The following is an 18,295-nucleotide window of genomic DNA, read 5'->3' as shown; positions in this document are numbered from 1 at the left end:
TTTGATCTCTAACACCTTTATTATAAACATCAACATTTTATTGTATTCAGAAATAAAAAAAGTTATTTACACAAAAATCCAACATGTGAGACATTTGCATAGTTCACAGGATGAGACAGGAATAGTTACAAACATTCTCGGAACACCACACCATTTAATTCTCACCACCAGCCTTCACCTCTTGCATAACTTGACATTACAGAACAGTCTTTTGGCTTAAGGGGTGTACAACTATGTGCTTCTGAAGGCTTGTGCACCCCAAAAATCTGCATAATAGTCCATGCTGCCAGCGCATTGGGTGCCAACACCACAAAACTCAACACAACCCACTTCAGCCACCCGCCCCGTATCCAGCCAGGCGCAAATCTGGAACAGGTATCAGATTTGGAGAGAGCCTTACCATTCCTGTATCCTGCCCCCAACACATGTCCTGAGCTCAGCCGGGGTGAGGAACCCTCGGTGACTCCAGAATAGCACCACCCACACCCTTTATAAATTAAGTAAAATTATTTCTTAAAGAAGTATAATTTACAAGACAGGAGAAATTTAATGTCTTGCACTCCAGGTTCGTATTCCCTTGAGTTGAAGCTGGTTAAGAGATGATCTAAGTGAACTGTTCGACTGAATTTCCGTCTGCCCATCCTTTTTCCTCTGGGGTGGGGTTGGGAGGTGAAAGAATGAAGAGGAGAAAATCAAGAACAAAGTATAACCTTCAAATTCAAGGCAGGACAGTCTGGAGTGACATCAGGAAGCAGTTTTTCCACAAAGGGTAGTGGGAATCTGGACATCTTCATCACAAAACCCCTCCCCAATCACCAAAACAGGCTCCAATTGAAAATGAGACACCTAGAGACTGCTGGGGGAAGGACAGCTCAAGGCATGAAAATTAGGCCAGAGCTGCTTATTTCATTTGTTCAGGAGATGTGGTTGTCACCACTTGGACCAGCATTTATTGCCTATCCGTAATCACCCTTGAAGGAGCATTTGAGAAGTTAATGTTGCTTTAGATCTGCAGTCACGTGTAAGCCAAACCAGGTAAGGATAGATTTCCTTCCCTAAAAGATATTCGTGAACCAGATAAGTTTTTATGACAATCGACCCATGGTCATCATTAAACTTTTAATTCCAGATGTTTTTTCAATTCAAATTTCACCATATGTCGTAATGGGCTTCGCACCCAGGTTCCCAGAGCATCACCCTGGGTCTCTGGATTACTCGTCCAGTGACAATACCACTATGCCACTGTTCTGGTCAAAGGTTTGAGGGGCTGTGTGGACTCCTTTTGTCTGCAGGAGGGGCAAGGATAGTTTACGGAGTTCAAGTCCCACCTCAACCACTCGCCCACCCCAGAAATTCCACAGGACGCAACTCCAAGTTTCAGTAAGGCGAGTGGCAAGAGGGGGCCTGTGCCACCAGAGGGCGGTGAGGAGAAAGGGGCTGGGTGGTTCGGGAGCGGGAAGAGAAGAGTACAGGGGATAGGGATGGGGGAGAGAAAAAGAGAGAGATTGAGGGAAGAGGTTGGGTAGAGGGGACCAAAGTCACAGGATGGAGGGGTGAGAAGGCTGGTTTCAGATTTGCAAGGATGACCAAATGCCCCATCTAAAAGTCAAGTCATGGAATGAGCAAGGCAACACTGCCACATTCAGCATGGAATAACACACATCAGGTTTACCGGACGCTGCTGCTGAAGGCAAAGGGAATGGGCGTTCACAGATTTCAGTACTTAACATGTCTAATGGTTGTTGAACAGCAATAAATACAGAGGATAAGGTTTCTCCATTATATTCCAAGGGCAGCTCACAGTGTAAGCTGGAAGGCACAATGCCAGAAGTGTTCAGAGCCCAGCAACCCTCAAGAATTATGTCGAACAAGCTGCAATGGGTGGTGCAGAAAGGTGTCACGAGAGTGAATCCGAGGTTAAAGGATTGAGTGACAAGGAATGGATTGCTGGTGGGGGGGGGGGGGGGGGGGGGGGGGGGGGCGGCGGAAAGAGTTTGACAAATGGAAAATAACCATTTCGATTTCTAGAGTATCATTCACGTCCCAAGAAATTTCACAAGATTATCAAACAACATCCCACACCAAGTCAGGGTGTCAGAATACCCTTCTCCATGGCAATTAGGGATGTGTCATAAATGCGGAATTAGCCACCACATCCCTTGAATGAATTTTTAATAACGTGATTGAATGTTCACTCCGAGGGCTAAGGTGCGTCATATCGGAGGAAAGGCAGCAGAGAGGGGGAAACCCCCACCTCTAGTTTAACGGAGTTGGGGGGCGGGGGAGAAAATGAGATCAAAAGTGATTGCAACTGCAAGGAAGGAGGAGTATAATCGAATAGTGGCGCGGGTTTAAATACCGGTGAGCAGACAGTCCCGGGTGGATGTTCGAAAGGAACCCGGGACAAAAAGAGAACGATCAACATTTGGAACGGCCTCCTGGTCCCAGGTGTAGAACCCATTGGACCTGGAGGCCATGTTTGACCTGAGTGGGTTGCCAGAATTGTAACAAGAGCACCTTCATTACCGAGCTGCGTCTTCCTGTCCCACCACACCCCAATTAAAAATAGCTCGTCGGTGAGTGCCACATTTCAAGACTTCAAGGTTCAAAGACATAGGTAAAAGGATATAAAGATATCAAATTGCAATCAAATTGTTCTCCAGTAACAGTCAAAAGGTTACGATTGAAAGTCAGTCAAGAGCAACAGAACTTTGACTCGCCAAAGTCAGGTTAAATTCACAGGGAGGCACAAGTGCATCTATAAAATTCTCTTTAAGCTACCTCAACAGCCCTGACTATTTTTCTTTTCATTCATGGGATGTGGGCTTTGAAGGCTGGGCCAGCATTTATTGCCCATCCCTAATTGCCCTTGAGGGGGCAGTTAACAGTACACCACATTACTGTGGATCTGGAGTCACATGTAGGCCAGACCAGGTAAGGACTGCCGATTTCCTTCCCTAAAGGACATTAGTGAACCAGATAGGTTTATACGACAATGGTTTCATGGTCATCATTAGCCTTTTAATTCCTGAACTTTTTCAAAGAATTTACAGTGCAGAAAGTGTCCATTCACCCATCGAGTCTGCACCGGCCCTTGGAAAGAGCATCCTAGTTAAGCCCATGCCTCCACCCTACCCCACCTAACCTTTTTGGACACTAAGAGCAATTTATCATGGCCAATCCACCTAACCACATCTTTGGACTGTGGGAGGAAACCAGTGTAGCCGGAGGAAACCCACTTATACACAGGGAGAACATGCAGAATCCGCACAGAGTGACCCAAACTGGGAATCGAACCTGGGACCCTGGAGCTGCAAAGCAACTGTGCTAACCACTGTGCTACCGTGCTGCCCTTGAATTCAAACTTCACCATCGGCAGTGGCGGGATTCGAACCCGGTCTCCAGAGCATTAGCCTGGGTTTCTGGTTTACTAGTCCAGTGACAACATCACTACGTCACCGCCTCCCTGATGACAGTGTCTAAGTGACATCTACAATCTCTTTGCACTCTTCTTGAGACTGAGACTGTGTTTCACCAAACACACATATATATGGGTGGAACAATTCACGTTCAAGACCAGTCGATAAGAGCAAAAAAAACCCTCGACAAACCATCAAGGATTGGGAGCGTTTCGAAATGGAACATATCGCAAACAGACGGATATCGGAACTGGAGCCTTGAGTCACTCCTTGAAGACACAAATGGTCCCCAAGCATCCTAACATCTCCTAAAATAGCAGGGAGATTCCTGCAGCAACTGCTTCAATGAGTGAGACCCAAACTTACTTCAGGGCACCATTCCAGAGTGCGGTCACACCAAATGTTAGATAAAAACAAATTGCAATCGCTTATTTTTCTCACCAGCAGTTTTTTCATTTGCTTTGCCAAATATAGGTTTCTATTTTCGGTTTACAAAGCTGTTGGGACAATTGGAAAATGGATTTACTTGGCCCGACAGAGGCAGCTGGGTCACCTTATGACAGGGGAGGTTTCCAAAAGCTCAAATTAAAGAGAACAGCTCAGGATACCTTACTGCCAGATGTTTTCACAGCCAGAATCAAGCTGCTGAATCGCTGCCACATTCCCACCTGCCAACAGAGTAACGTTACTGTCACAATGACTGTAATTTAAGTCATTCGTATCAAACAGGCTGGCTCATTGAGACTGGAACTGGGACAAGAGGGATGGAAGTTGGGATTAACAAAGGCACGAACAAAGTCTTTGAGTTGAGTAACTGGTTGCAAGCAAAGTAAAATAGACACTGCAAGAGGCCGTAGCCTGACGAACTGCAAACCAGGCAGCTATCTGCCACTTTCGCTCCTTCACTCCACCAGAGAAAGACGCCATTCGGTCTACTGTGCCTGTGCTGGGGTGAGGGGGCTGCAGGGTCTGGTGATCAAGGAACCAGGGTCTGTAGGGTCCAGGGGGCTCAATATTATGCTTTAGTTCCTAACTCTGAACTGCCAGTGCTGGAGATATTTTACTGCACTGCAGGTGCTGGAACCCATCATGGACTCCGTCTCCTGCCCATTGACATCAGTGCAAGTGCAGCCAAGGGTCAATCAACTCACATTCCGGGTGACAAGCCATATATACAAATGGAGAATTTTAAGAAAACTTTTTGTATAAAGCACAATATATAAACATGAGTTTCGACATTTTTCTGGGACTCCTACTTGAGCACCTGAGTCTAGGACAATTTGAAACATTTTTGTTCACAAATCTGGGGCAGAGTCACATTTTGCATGTTCCTGGGCCAGGTCCAATGAAACTTAGTCTGATCTTAAGACATTGTGAGACTGAGCAAGAGAAAATAATAAAAAATCCAAGTTAAATAATAAATTATATATATATATATATTTGTTTTTAAAAAATCACAACTTTAGGTTTATATACAGTCACAGGCCAGTTAACAATTTAGGATGCCCATCATATTGGTGTCATGATCTGTGGTGAATTTGTAACTCTAGCGGCTCGGTCAGGATTCACATCATGCCTGTGTGACCACCCTTGGGAGTGCAGAGGGGGAAGGATGGGACAAAACTTGCTCATTCTTCCTCCCATCCCTGACCTACCACCTGTCAGGAATTGGCTGGGTATTTAAGCTGGCTCAGCCTTTACCCCCTCTTCACTGGAAATTGTCTGACACGACAAAGCTGCAGCGACACAGACGTTGCTTCAGATCTAACCGTGCGGGCCAGCCCACCACCACTTTCTCCCCACAGTGACTAGACTCAACCCGAGTGAAGAGGGTTCTGTAGGGCCTGTGCTTTGCGGCGGGGGAAGAGTAACTGCTGGCTGATTTGTAACGTGAAAGAAAACAAGGGCAAACCGTAAAAGGCAATTGTGCTGAACTTCGGGTCACAGGTGCATGTACGTGCACACACGCACACGCCATTACCAGTTACCAAAATGGCGACGTAACAGAAACCCAACATGCTATGTACGTTGCTCCACAGTGAAATTCCCATTCTGTACTACACATGGTCATGGAAACGGGAAACATATTAAACTGCGGGAAGGATATTCGTTTGAAATTAGCAAACAGATTGGGGTTGATGGGAAATGGTTGAAATCAAGTCTCCGCTGCTGCAGAGGGTTTCGAAATCGCTCATTACCATCAGAGAGTAAGTGGGTGAGGAGCAGTTTAATGCAAATATAATTTCAGAATTGATAACTATTACCAGACCATTACTGCATGAAACAGGTCCCCCGAACTAATCAAACTAGGATCACAGAATTTTCCTGCATCGGTACCGGAGAAGTACACTTTATGTGTACACACATACACATGTGGGTTACAGGGAAGAATCCGATTTGATAGTAATAATATTTGCGCTTGTTGACCTGTCCCGATGATTCTGCAGTGCATAACTACAGCAAGCTGTCCAGGAACATAACACCTGCATGTTGTTTAATTGCAATGCAGCTTCAGCCTCAGAACACAATTAACATATTGCATAGTGCAACTGGATTGAGGATATATACAAGACTTGGACGCAGTAGGCCAGCATGGTGAACTGAGGTGGGCATCGCTGGTTTGGCTTCCCCCCCCCCCAGAGAAATTAAAAATAACTGTCCACATTTCCAGAATTTCTCCGAGCTGGATACTGAGGGGTTAAGGGGAAACAGGCTTGAGAATTCTTTCACAGTCACGTTTAAATTGCAAGTCTGCATGTCTTTCCCCCAAACGTGCATTTCACCATCACCAGAGACTCACGCAGGGTCAAGGCTCCAGGGACCTGAAGAGCAGCAGATAGCATCTTGCACCTTTCCAAGGCAGGAGGATGGCAGCTTGGTCCTGGCTCCCTTACAGAAGCTTAAAAGCAACCACATCTCCCTTCCAGGTAATCACCCCCCACCACCTCAGCACCGGTTTCATTGGCACCCTTAAAGCAGCAGAAATGTCAAATCTTTGAAAGGAAAATTTGCGTGCGAGGAGGGTGGGGGAAAGAGGAGGAGGAGGCAAGGAGGGACATCAAATTAAGAACCTCTCCTCTCACTTCAAGGATCCTGCTCGCTTCCGGGCAGGAGAGCTTGTAAAATGGGGTGCGAAACTGGGAAACAGAGCTCTACACTTCGCCGTCTTCTGTCATGAGGTACAGGGGATCCTTGTTGCTGGGTGCGGAGACGGGTAGGGGCTGGGGTCGCAGTCTCCTCGCACTGGGCGTCCTGCTGGCGTTGCCATGGGGCTGGTAGGAACCAGTGCTGTTGTCCTGGGGATGGCGGAGGGAGGGGGGCACTGATGAGCTCTTGATCTGGATGATTCTGGTGTCCATCACCTCACAGTCAATCTGCATCATCACCTCATAGCCCCGTGTGGTGTTGTACAGACTCTCTGAGGAAATAAAGATTACAGGGTGTGTTGTCTGGAGAGAAATACCAAATGCCTGGTCATGAAGTAACAGGTGATCACTCAGTCCATTCTGCCCTTCAATCAGATCATTGCTAATTCTAATTTAGCTCTGTATATCCACCATGTTTCCGAACTAATCAATACACTTCTCCAAAAATTTATCAATCCCAGTTTTGAAATTTTGAATCTTACTGAATAGAGATGTTGTTGAATCTTTTCATCTTGCACTCCAGGAAAAGGACAATGTCAAATTGCAAACAATCAAAATTTATACTGCAAGGGAAAATGGTGCGGATCGGTTGGGAAAGCTTGAACATATTCCTTCTGTTTCCAGTTCATGAATTTATGCCGTTTCCAGTAAAAGAGATATATCACAATCTCAACTGACTATCTTAAATTGGTTGCTAGTGTAGCTATTAACGCACTCAGGATTGTTCAGCAAGAGCTGCCCAATCGCAGATTCACATTAACGACACACTTTTTGTTTGGTGTTTTTGAAAACACAGGACAGCTGACCTCCAGACTCATGGGGCTTTTTCTGGAAGGGAGTCCATATTTCCACTTCAATCGATGGATATAGCTCACATCATCAGCTGCAGTTCTCTCGCCTCTGAATCGGAAGGTTCAATCCCAAGCCAGAGATTGAGAACAAGAAGCCGAGGCTGGTACTCCCAGTGCAGTACGAGGGTGCGCTGCATTGTCAAAAATGCTGCCTTGCAGATGAGATGTTAAACCTCTTTGCTCTTGCAGGTGGACACAGCAGATCCTGTGACTCTATTTTGAGGAAGGGCAGGAGAATGTTTTTCCAAGTGCCTTGGTGGATATTTATCCCACATTAAGCATCAAAACAAAATCTTGACACTGACTATCTGGCCATTATTACATTGTTACTGGGAGCTTGCTGCACATACGTTGGCTGCCACATTCCAGCAGGGACTACATTTCACTGACAAAGATTGCCACGGTAGTGACTGGAAGTTTTATGACTGGACAGAGAGCAAGAGAAAAGGATCTAGAGTACGCAGGATATTTTCCATTAAATATTTACACAATTAAGAAATATTTTAAGTACGGATGATCTTGTCGAGAGATGAAAAGAACGGGGAAATGAGTGTGCAGTTCATGTTGGGGAAAGTCATGCTGTAAGTTTGGCGCTGATACTAGGGCTGAGATAATAATTCAGCGTAGACTTACTGGGCTAAAATGAAAGCAAAATACGATGGATGCTGGAAATTTGAATAAAATCAGAAAATGCGAGCTAATGCCAGACCTGCTGAGTTTATTCAGCATTTTCAGTAGGGTTTATGGGCAATGGTTTCTTGTTGGTATGCACGGAACCTTTGTTCATAAAATCCCGAAAGTGCAGAAGGAGGCCATTCAACTCAGCGAGTTTGCACTGACCCTCCGAAAGAGCACCCTACCCAGGTCTATGGCCCGATCCACCCTGCCCTATCCTGTAACCTAACCTGCACATGACAGGACACTAAAGGCCAATTTAGCATGGTTGATCCACCTAGCCGGCACATCTTTGGACTGTAGTAGGGAACTGGAGCACCCAGAGGAAACCCTTTGCAGGCGTGAGGACAAAGTGCAAACTCCATACTGGCAGTCACACAAGGGTCTCTGGCACTGTGAGGCATCAGTGCTAACCACTGTCACCGTACCGTCCATGAATAACCTGAGCCAAGAAAACTCCTCCCAAGGGGGCCAGTTGCTGAGTCGAGCATTAGGAGTGATCCAAAGGTATGGTCACTGCACTCCAGTCACTGTGGGGGATGCGTTACATCAAAAAGCACCCCCACCATGGCCCACTGTCTGACAGCCCCAGGAAGTCCCAAAGAGCTTTACAGCTAATTAAGCACTCTGAAGTGTTGCCGCCGTTTTATGTCGGGAAACACAGCAAATATGGGCAGAGCAAGATCCCACATAGAGATAATCAGCACACCTTTTAAAGTAGTGGTTTTGTTAGGGGATAGATATAGACTTTAGGAGACTGGGACAATTTCCCAGCTCTGTTTCAAAGTACATAGATATAAATCAGGAGCAGGATTGGCCACTCGGCCCCTCGAGCCTGTTCCATCATTCAATAAGGCCATGGCAGATCTGACTGTAACCTCAACCCCACATTCCTGTCTACCCCAGATAGCCTTTCACCCCCTTGTTAATGAAGAATGGAATGCCGCAGGAACTTTTAGGCCCAGCTAATTAGGGTGACTGCAGGCTATAGGGGCAAAATAGTACTTTATGAGAGGCACTGATAAGCTTTGTTTGAACTTTATTTCCCCGAGTTGCAAGATGAAAATGTCCCTTAATGTAGAGTTAACAGTAGAGAATCAGTGTGGGAGAAGATGACGTGAGTTTTGGATGTGAGATAATATCAATGGCAATTTTTGCTGAATGGGTAAACGACCTTCTCTGATAGTTTCTCCCCCACCTCTCCCCTGTTCTGTTAAAGAATAGAGGGTCCCAGGTTCGATTCCCAGATTGGGCCACTGCCTGTGTGGAGTCTGCACATTCTCCCAGTGTCAACGTGGGTTTCCTCCGGGTGCTCCGGTTTTCTCCCACAAGTCCCGAAAAACGTGCTTGTTAGGTGAATTGGACATTCGGAATTCTCCCTCAGCATACCCGAGCAGGCGCCGGACTGTGGCGACAAGGGGCTTTTCATTGTAACTTCATTGCAGTGTTAATGTAAGCCTACTTGTGACAATAATAAAGATTGTTATTATTAGAACCTTAACCAGCACTGGAAGAAGCCATTCAGCCCTTTGGGTCCATGCTGGCTCATTTGTGCTTGGCCCCCTGCCCTCCATGTTAAACTGTAGTTTTCCCACCTTGACGTAACCGTCCAAGTCCTTTCATTGACAGAATCAGCTTTGAACACATTTTAGAACATCCCAGAGCCCGATAACTCAGTGGAAAAAATCATCTCCTCTCTGGGTCCTTTGCCAAATATTTGAAATCTGTGACTGCTAGTTATTATTGCAATTGCTGGAGGGAAGAGCTTTTATTTATGGGGGGCGGGGGGGAAGAGAAGAGAGAGAGAGAGATACTGAGACCACGCAAGGGGTGAGGCACGAAGGAAAAGGGAATACTTCCAGGGTAAAAGTTAGGCAACTTCTGCTTTGGAGTTGCTAACAGTACTTAAGAAAACAAATTGAAAGCACTTTTGCTGTTGGGTTACCAGCCTGTGCAAGCCCGAATACTCATATGTTTCTGGTATGCACCACTCATCACTAAACAGATCGCGGATTTCCACAGCCACCTGCCTGTGCGGGATTAGTTTGCAACTACTGTACTCAGACTGACAGCTGCCTGGAGCCAAGCACAAAGGGTTTCCTTCACAAAACAGACCCAATGTCTCAATTAGCAAGTCAAACAATATCAATTCGTGAGTGAGCCCACTTAACGCTGCAGAGAGGATCTGCTCCAAGAATGCAGGGGAATTGTGAAAGTTTTTAAGCAATAACACACCTAACCAGAGGCTGCCAATAATGAGTCGAGCATTCGCATCCCGGCGTGTCAGCCCCAGTGTGTGCAAGGCCTGGGAACCCGCCGCACTGCATCACCCAAGTTTTGGGGGGGGATCATCATTCTGACAGAGCATGAATGTGGATGGGGTAAATAAGACAGTGGAGTAGGGCAGCCTAAATATTCCACAAAAACTCCACTCCTCTCTCTACAGCACAGGAGGCCACCATTCAAAAAAATTTGCAGATGGGAGTATAACGGGCAAAATATTGGCAGTCGAAGTATGTAATGTGGGACAATGGAAGGTTTCCCATTTTGGCAGAAGAATACAAAAGCAGGATATTAATCACAGAGACAGAGGCTGCAAAATATGCAGGGCAGAGGTAACTGGGTTTCCTTCAGCGTAAATTACAAAAGGTGAGTATGCCAGTACAGCAGGTCATTGGGAAGACCAATGAAATACTTATTGCAAGAGAGACAGAGTATAAAAGTAGGAAAATCTTACTTCAACTATTTAGGAAATGGTGAGGCCACACCTGGAGTACCGTGTCACCTTAATAAAGGATATACTTTCATTGAAAATAGTTCAGAGAAGGTTCACGAGGCCGATTCCTAGGATGAAGGGGTTTGTCTCATCAGATAAAGTTGACCAGTTTGGGTCGGCATTCATAGAGTTGAGAAGAATTAGAGGTGATTTTATGAAACATAAGATTCTGAGTGGGACCTTTGCAGGTTGGATGCACTGAACGTATTGGAGTCTGTGTTGGGATGGATTTCCCATCTATAGGGGGTTGAGGATTATGGTGGGAGGCAGTTTGGAAACAGGAGTGAAGGCCATAATCAGATCAGCTATTATTTTATTAAATGGCAGAGAAGGCTCGAGGGACCAAATGGCCTACTCCTGCTCTTATGAGATGATATTTGGACCCTGTTGCCGTGGTCAACAAAAACGTCAATAAACAGAATTTCAAGATACAATTGCATCTGCTGAGAAGCTGTGCGCCTGTTATAATGTACTCTGTTCAGAGTGTTGCTTTTCTGAATCATTCTCCCACCACGTTAGCTTTTGTAGTTTCAGCATTTAAACCTGGCTGCAGTTTCCCTCCCCATGTCCACCATGACTGGGGCAAGAGAGGGAAAGCATTGTGAGTTTTTTTTTTTTACAAAGGCACGAGCTTAAGAACATCTTGCAACAACACTGCTGCCGTTTGTGTGCTTGCATTGTTTTTGCTTCAGTCTGTCTGGAAATGTTTTGTCGTTTAAGTACATTGTGGTCTAATGAAAACAAGCTACCAAATCAGGTAGACTGCACAACTGCTGGAACACGCAGAAATGTGCGAATCACTGATTACACTTAGAATGGTGTCTTCAGTGCATTACCACAGAATCCCTACAGTGCAGGATGAGGCCATCCAGTCTGTCGAGTCTGCACGGTCGTTTCCCCCCTCCCCCTCACCCCTCCTCCCCCCGAAAGAGAACCTCACCCAGGCCTAATCCCCACCCCAACCCTGTAACCCCACTTAACCTGCACATCTTTGGACACTAACAGGCAATTCAGCATGGCCAATCCACCCAAACTGCACATCTTTGGACTGTGGGAGGAAACAGGAGCATCCGGAGGAAACCCACGCAGGCACGGGCAGAACATGCAACTACACAGAAGTCGCCCTGGAATGCCTGGAGGCTGGAATCGAACCCAGGTCTCTGGCACTGTGAGGCAGCAGTGCTAACCACTGTGCCTTCGTGACGTCTACTTCCAGATTTTTATGAATGTTTTCTGCTGGGGTATACAACCATATCTCAATTTAGATTCTTTACTTTTATTATTAATGCATTAATATCCCAGTTTTCTTTGACTTGAATTGTAAATGTTCCTGCAATTTCCCAAATGCTGTTCCTTTCTCATCTGTTCCAGATGAAATGGGCAGACCTGCAGGAACAGCAGTCAAAAACTGAGTCAAGCCTATGAAGTGTTTAAATGTGGCACTGGCCACAATCTATCTCGATTTTGTTGCTCTCCTCCAGGGCATTCAAGAGGACATATCTTCAAAATCATGAAATAATGGGCCAAATGGTCTTCTGTGCTCTAATTCCATCATGCAGGCTGTCTGGTTTAATCTTAAACAGACACACAAGGGAGAGAATAAACGTCCCACTCACCATTTACTGCCATGGCTGGCATCACCAGGGACATCTTTGGCCTGTTGGTCTTATTGTGACTGATAGCTGGTAACAGCAAGTGATCCTGTGGGGAACAGGACAGAGTTAGGATGTAAATAGTGACCAGATCCTACCATGCAGTGCGTGTACCGCACACCGCACCCACACATGCCGCATACTCCCCCACCCCCATACTCCACTGCGCCCGTCGCCCAATGCACCCCCCCACTCCCTTATCCTCCACTGCGCTCCCTGCATACACCCGCACAAGAACAACTGCAGTCAGGAAGCTGCATGCCGGACAATAGTTACCCTTCGAAATGAAACTACGTAGAAGGTGTCCTCCCTCCTGTCGATGGCGTCCATGAAGTCGTAGTAACTCTGCTTTGGGCTCTGGTAAACCTGCAGCTGACTCGAGGCCAACCTGTCCAACAGGAAAATGCTTTAAATCACCAGTCACAGAGGGCACCTTGGAAGGGTTGTGGCAGAAAAACACTGGTCCCTCAGGCAGCTGGGTGTAACTACTGGGCTGGGGCTATTTCTATCTCTGCCAGTCAACGGTGTTCCGGTGTGATGTTGATATACTCACTAATCCTTGCTGCTTTCTCCAGAAAGTGAAGAGCTGCTTTGAGAGGGAAAGGTGAGTGAGGGGTGAGAGGGATAGGGTCCTGATAGTGCTCGCACACTGTCCTGGGCAGGATTCTCTGTATAACCCAGTTATTTGTGGGCATCAGATCAACTTCCTAGCACAAGTAGAGCGAGTGTTTGGAGGATGCAAATGCATCTCTTAAGTGACAATCTGGCAGCTTTCATTATACTCTGGCGGCCCAGATGGATTGTTGACTCAGTTACAAAAAATAGATGTAAACTCACTGCATGAGGTGCATGAAAAATAAGATTTGCATTTAAATAGCTCAATTTCCAATTCAGACATCTCAAATTCTGATACGGCCAATGGAGCAAACTTGTGGCATCACCAAGTGGTAAAGTAGAAAATACAGCAGCCAATTTGTATATAGCAAGTTCCTATAAACAGCAATGTGAAAATGACCAGATTAGCATGATTTGTTTAAATAGTGTTGGTTGAGGGGTAAACAGGAATTAGAACTCGAGAGAGAACTTCCCTGCTCGTCTTCCATTTACTGTCCATGGGATCTTTATCCGACAGGGCACCGTCCAAAAAGTCAGGGCAGGGTGGGGATGGGACCTTTACCGTTTGTGGATGATGAAGGGAAAGGAAAGAGTGAGTGAGGTGAGTGAGTGAGTGAGTGAGTGAGTGTGAGTGAGTGTGAGTGAGTGAGTGAGTGAGTGAGTGAGTGAGTGAGGTGAGTGAGTGAGTGAGTGAGGTGAGTGAGTGAGGTGAGTGAGTGAGAGAAGACGAGAAGGCAGAGAAAGAAAAAAAGTGTGAGCGAGAAAAAATGAGAGAGAGAGAAAACGAAAAAAATAGATACTCAAACCAAGCATCAAACTTGCTTTAACAGCGGACCTGGAACATCTGGAACAGTCAGCAGAGGGTAATCCAAACTCCGATCAAAACATTCCAACCATCAAGTTGGAATTTCTACAAATAGAATGATGTGCTTTACTCAATTCCCCAATTTCCCCAAATTGAAGCTGGGATTAATAGTCGCAAGGCAGAGCATTTCCCCTGTAATTTTACAGCATTGTTACGTTAGGCAGCTTTGGAATGTGTAAACACAATTATATAAATTATCCCTCTGGAATCTAAAAATTACTTGTTTATGGTTCAAATCTCAACTCTCCTTTCTCCCACCTCCCTCACTGGGGAAAGCAATGATCTGCGGTTCGCATGGAAAACAGTCAGGGGGAAGAGAAGCAAATTTCTATTCTGCAGTCAGCCAACATTCCAAAAATAAATAAAACCTCAGTCACCGCGCAATCACGGGCACACGGAGACGAACAAAAGCTGCCGGAACCCACCATGTAGTCGCCTCTGCAGAATGAACTGGAATAAAACGGGACAGATTGATTTTCCTCTGCTGTGTCCTCTGAAATGGAGACGTTAAAGACAATTAGAAAATAGCATAGTTGACCACATTTCTTTCCCCCCAGCCCACTCATGCCGGTGAGAAAAGTGCTCACGAATTCAAAGGCTGAACCTCCCATCTTCAACGTACAGTAATTGATTATCAAATCCTCCGTTTGTGGGGGCCATTGGGTTTAAAAGCCATGGCAGTTCTCACACCACTCTGAAGACAGAATCTGGTTTGACCCATAGTGCATCATTATGGGAATGCCACACTGTCGGAGGTGCTATCTTATTAAACTGGGATATTAAACTGAGGATGCACATGGCCACCTGCATGAAGTTACGCAACATATTTAACACACAGCTGAAACAAATACACATGACATATACATTTATATTTGGTGGATAAAGCATTATGAGCATGACAGAATAGCAAGTTCTGCTGGATTCTCAAGAAACATTGCTCCTAAATCAAACCTCAAACAAACTAGCTGACATGTAATAATTCACTAGCTAAATGCCCTGGGATACCCCGGAAATGTGAAAGTGCAACCCACAAAATGCCGATTTCCTGCTTCAGTGACCTCTCAGTGCCCTCCAAGCAATGCTGAACAGCAGTACGAATGAACTGCACAAATCTGGCATGCATTTAATCTCCACACTTTACTCGGGTTTTTAAAAAATCTTTATTGTCACAAGTAGGCTTACATTAACACTGCAATGAAGTTACTGTGAAAAGACCCTAGGCACCACATTCCGGAGCCAGTTTGGGTCACAGAGAGAATTCAGAATATCCAATTCACCTAACAGCACGTCTTTCGGGACTTGTGGGAGGAAGCCGGAGCACCCAGAGGAAATCCACGCAGACACGGGGAGAACGCGCAGACTCCGCACAGACAGTGACCCAAGCCGGGAATCGAACCTGGGACCCTGGCGCTGTGAACCAACAGTGCTACCCACTGTGCTAGGGTCTTCGGCGCAGTGCACCGTGCTTGTATCGAAGGCTGGGTTATAAAAAAAATTTATTGACAAAGGCGTCAGGGGTTATTTGATGCGGCTGGGTGGGGGTTTCAGTCTCAGGTGAGGAGCTGGGATTATGACTTGATCGACCATGATCTTAGTGAATTGGGGGAGCAAGCTCGAGGGGCTGAATGGCATCCGCCTCCTGTTTCCTAATTCTCTCAATCACATCTCAGTCCTAGGGTTAGGCAGCAATGCACAGTCTCAATGACTCCAAAATGCTCCCACAAATCCCTGGCTGCGAAAGAACTGTGCGAGGAGGGAAATGTCAGTTTGCACAAGTGCCTGAGACATCAATGCCACAAACTACAAGTGACCTGAGCAATCGCAGTGGCCACATGAACTACTAGCATTTATGTAGTGCTTTTAACATAGCAACGTATCCTAAGATGCCCCACAGGAGCATTAACTATACCAAGCTACACAAGAAACTGGAATATTAGAATAGGCGACCAAAGATTGGACAATGTTGAGGGGAAAGGAGGGAAGGAGGCAAGGAAAGAGAGAAGGAAGAGAGTGAGTAAGTATGTGAGAGAAAGAAAGAAAGAAAAAAGGTTATAGCGCCTCACCAAAAGAAAATCAAGTGCAAATGGGTGTGCGCGCCGCTGTGGGACTGAAAAGGTTATGAGATAGGGAGAGGTCATTGGAGGAGGTTACAGAGAGAGGGGGAGGGATGTTAAGGTAGTGGAGATTGGAGAACAAGGATGGAAAATAAAACACAAACTATAGGCACTAGAGTTTCAAAGCGGAGACCCACCAAAGCTGAGTTACAACAAACAAGGATGAGATGAGGCATACCAATCAGTATTTATGATTTCCACATTTGGGTGGGAACATAGGAACAGGAGTAGGTCATTCAGCCTTCGAGCCTGTCCCACCATCCATTGAGATCATGGCTGATCTCTGACCTAACTCCATATATCTGCCTTTGGTTCATATCCCTTACTATTTTTGCTGAACACATATCTATCTATCTCAGCAGTATCCCAGTACAGACCGCTGGATGCCCCTCTCAGAGTGAAGCAACAATTGGAGACTATGGAAACAATGATGTACACACAAATAAAAGCTAGAACCAGCCACATTTATTTCACCTCACAGTCAGGGCTGACGTTGGGATAATCTCCACCTACCATGCCTTGTTTTAATTTCTTTTGACGTTTTGGTTTTTCGTTGGACTTTGTCCTTTCAATTTGGTGTCGGTGCACCCAGCCACGTAATTCATCAGCCAGCCTGGATCAGAGAGATATTTAGTGAAACAAAATTCACAATGTAACACCCAACGTCGCAATTCAGCGATGAGTCTGGATCGGAGAGAGAGACACCTCAATTCTAAATCGGTTTCTCAACAGGGGCAATACTGTGCTGAAATTTGCTTGCTTATCGTGAATCCTTCCCTTGTGTGTAAATTTAAAAATTATTTTTAGAGAGCCCAATTATTTTCTTCCAATTAAGGGGTAAGGTAGCGTGGCCAATTCACCTACCCTGCACATCTTTGGGTTGTGGGGGTGAGACCCACGCAGACACAGAATGCTCTTCTGGGTAAATTTTGGGAGGAGTGGGGAGGGGCCGTACAAAATATTCTCTGGCACCTCAGCTCAGAGTTCTGGTGCGAAGATTGTATCTTGCAGTTTCCCCAAACCACTCCCAACCTATCCACCTCCCCTTCCCCCACCCTCCAAAGCTTCAACTTACCTGAGCGATTCAGTCTTGTTGAACTGACGGCAGTCAGAGGAAGGGAAGAGGATTCGGTCGATGTCATGAAGCACCAGGTCTTTCACGTCGGAGTACGCCATGGTGATGTTGCTGAAATAAAAGCACCAAAAGGATGATGTGGACCAGGGTTCGGGGGGAAAAAAAGCAGAGCGCTGACCTGTGCAGGGTTAGAACCACACCACCATCTTACTGGTCAACAGCATTTCTAATACAAGCTTAAACTAAGAATTACACTGGAGGCTTATCAACAGCAACCATTGCTCGCTATTACCAGTCAGTGCAGCACTGCTGTATTGAAGTTGCTGAATTCACAGCACAGGAGGAAGTAATTCAACTCATCGTATCTCATTGAAAAGTCTTGTAATTATAGTGTCTTTGACAATCTTGGAACATTCACAAGTATGGTCACTGTTGTAAATGCGACAACTAATTTGCACACAACGAGCTCCTTAAAGAGCGGTGTGATTATGACCAGATAATCTGTTTTTGGGATGTCGATCGAAGAGCCTCCACACTGGGATAACTCTTTTTCTGCAAAATAGTGCCATAGGTTTTTTTTCTGTCCATTCAAAGGGGACAGATGAGGTCTTGGTTTAATGTCTCATCTAAAAGGTACCTCCAACAGTGCAGCACTCCTTCAGTAAAGCACTGGAGCGTCAGCCTAGATTTTTGAGCTCTTAAGTCCTCGAACAGGCCTCTCTGAAAGGGCTAACCAAATAGTCCCAGCTTTTACAACAGCCCAGCTATTCCCCTTCAGGTGTATTTCTAATTCCTCTTCTGAAAGCTACTATTGAATCTTTTCCCAGAATCCTATCACAGTCCATTGTTTAGTAAAAACATTCTCATCTTCCCCTGTCTTCTTTGCAAATTATTTAAAGTTTATGTCCTCTGATGAATGACACTCCTCCCAACAGAAATAGTTTCTCCTCATTTACTCTATCAAACCCCACCCCCCCAAAATTTAAAACCACTCGATTAAATCTCTTAATTCTGGAGAACGAGCACAACTTTGGGGGCTTCAGAACTAGTGCAGAGGAGATGTGCGGAGGGCTAGGGTGGCATTAATACAGAAGAATAACGGAACAG

The 18,295-nt window shown here is 45.8% G+C and overlaps 1 protein-coding gene across 2 annotated transcripts in view; it reads right to left on the bottom strand.

The window, feature by feature from the left end:
* Nucleotides 1-18,295, bottom strand: part of atf6b (activating transcription factor 6 beta) — a 104,991-nt gene continuing 86,696 nt past the window's right edge. For both annotated transcript variants that reach the window (XM_072475590.1, XM_072475589.1), the window contains exons 11-16: nt 17,189-17,299; nt 16,627-16,726; nt 14,425-14,492; nt 12,796-12,907; nt 12,484-12,568; nt 1-6,837 (exon numbers count right to left, since the gene is read on the bottom strand). In XM_072475590.1, the coding sequence (XP_072331691.1) occupies nt 6,572-6,837; nt 12,484-12,568; nt 12,796-12,907; nt 14,425-14,492; nt 16,627-16,726; nt 17,189-17,299 (742 nt within the window). In that variant the 3' untranslated portion in view covers nt 1-6,571. The remainder of the gene's footprint in view (nt 6,838-12,483; nt 12,569-12,795; nt 12,908-14,424; nt 14,493-16,626; nt 16,727-17,188; nt 17,300-18,295) is intronic.

Source organism: Scyliorhinus torazame, chromosome 14, assembly GCF_047496885.1.
Source record: "Scyliorhinus torazame isolate Kashiwa2021f chromosome 14, sScyTor2.1, whole genome shotgun sequence".
Lineage (NCBI taxonomy): Eukaryota > Metazoa > Chordata > Chondrichthyes > Carcharhiniformes > Scyliorhinidae > Scyliorhinus > Scyliorhinus torazame.
Note: the sequence above shows the minus strand (reverse complement) of the source record. Positions and strands in the feature narration are given on the sequence as shown.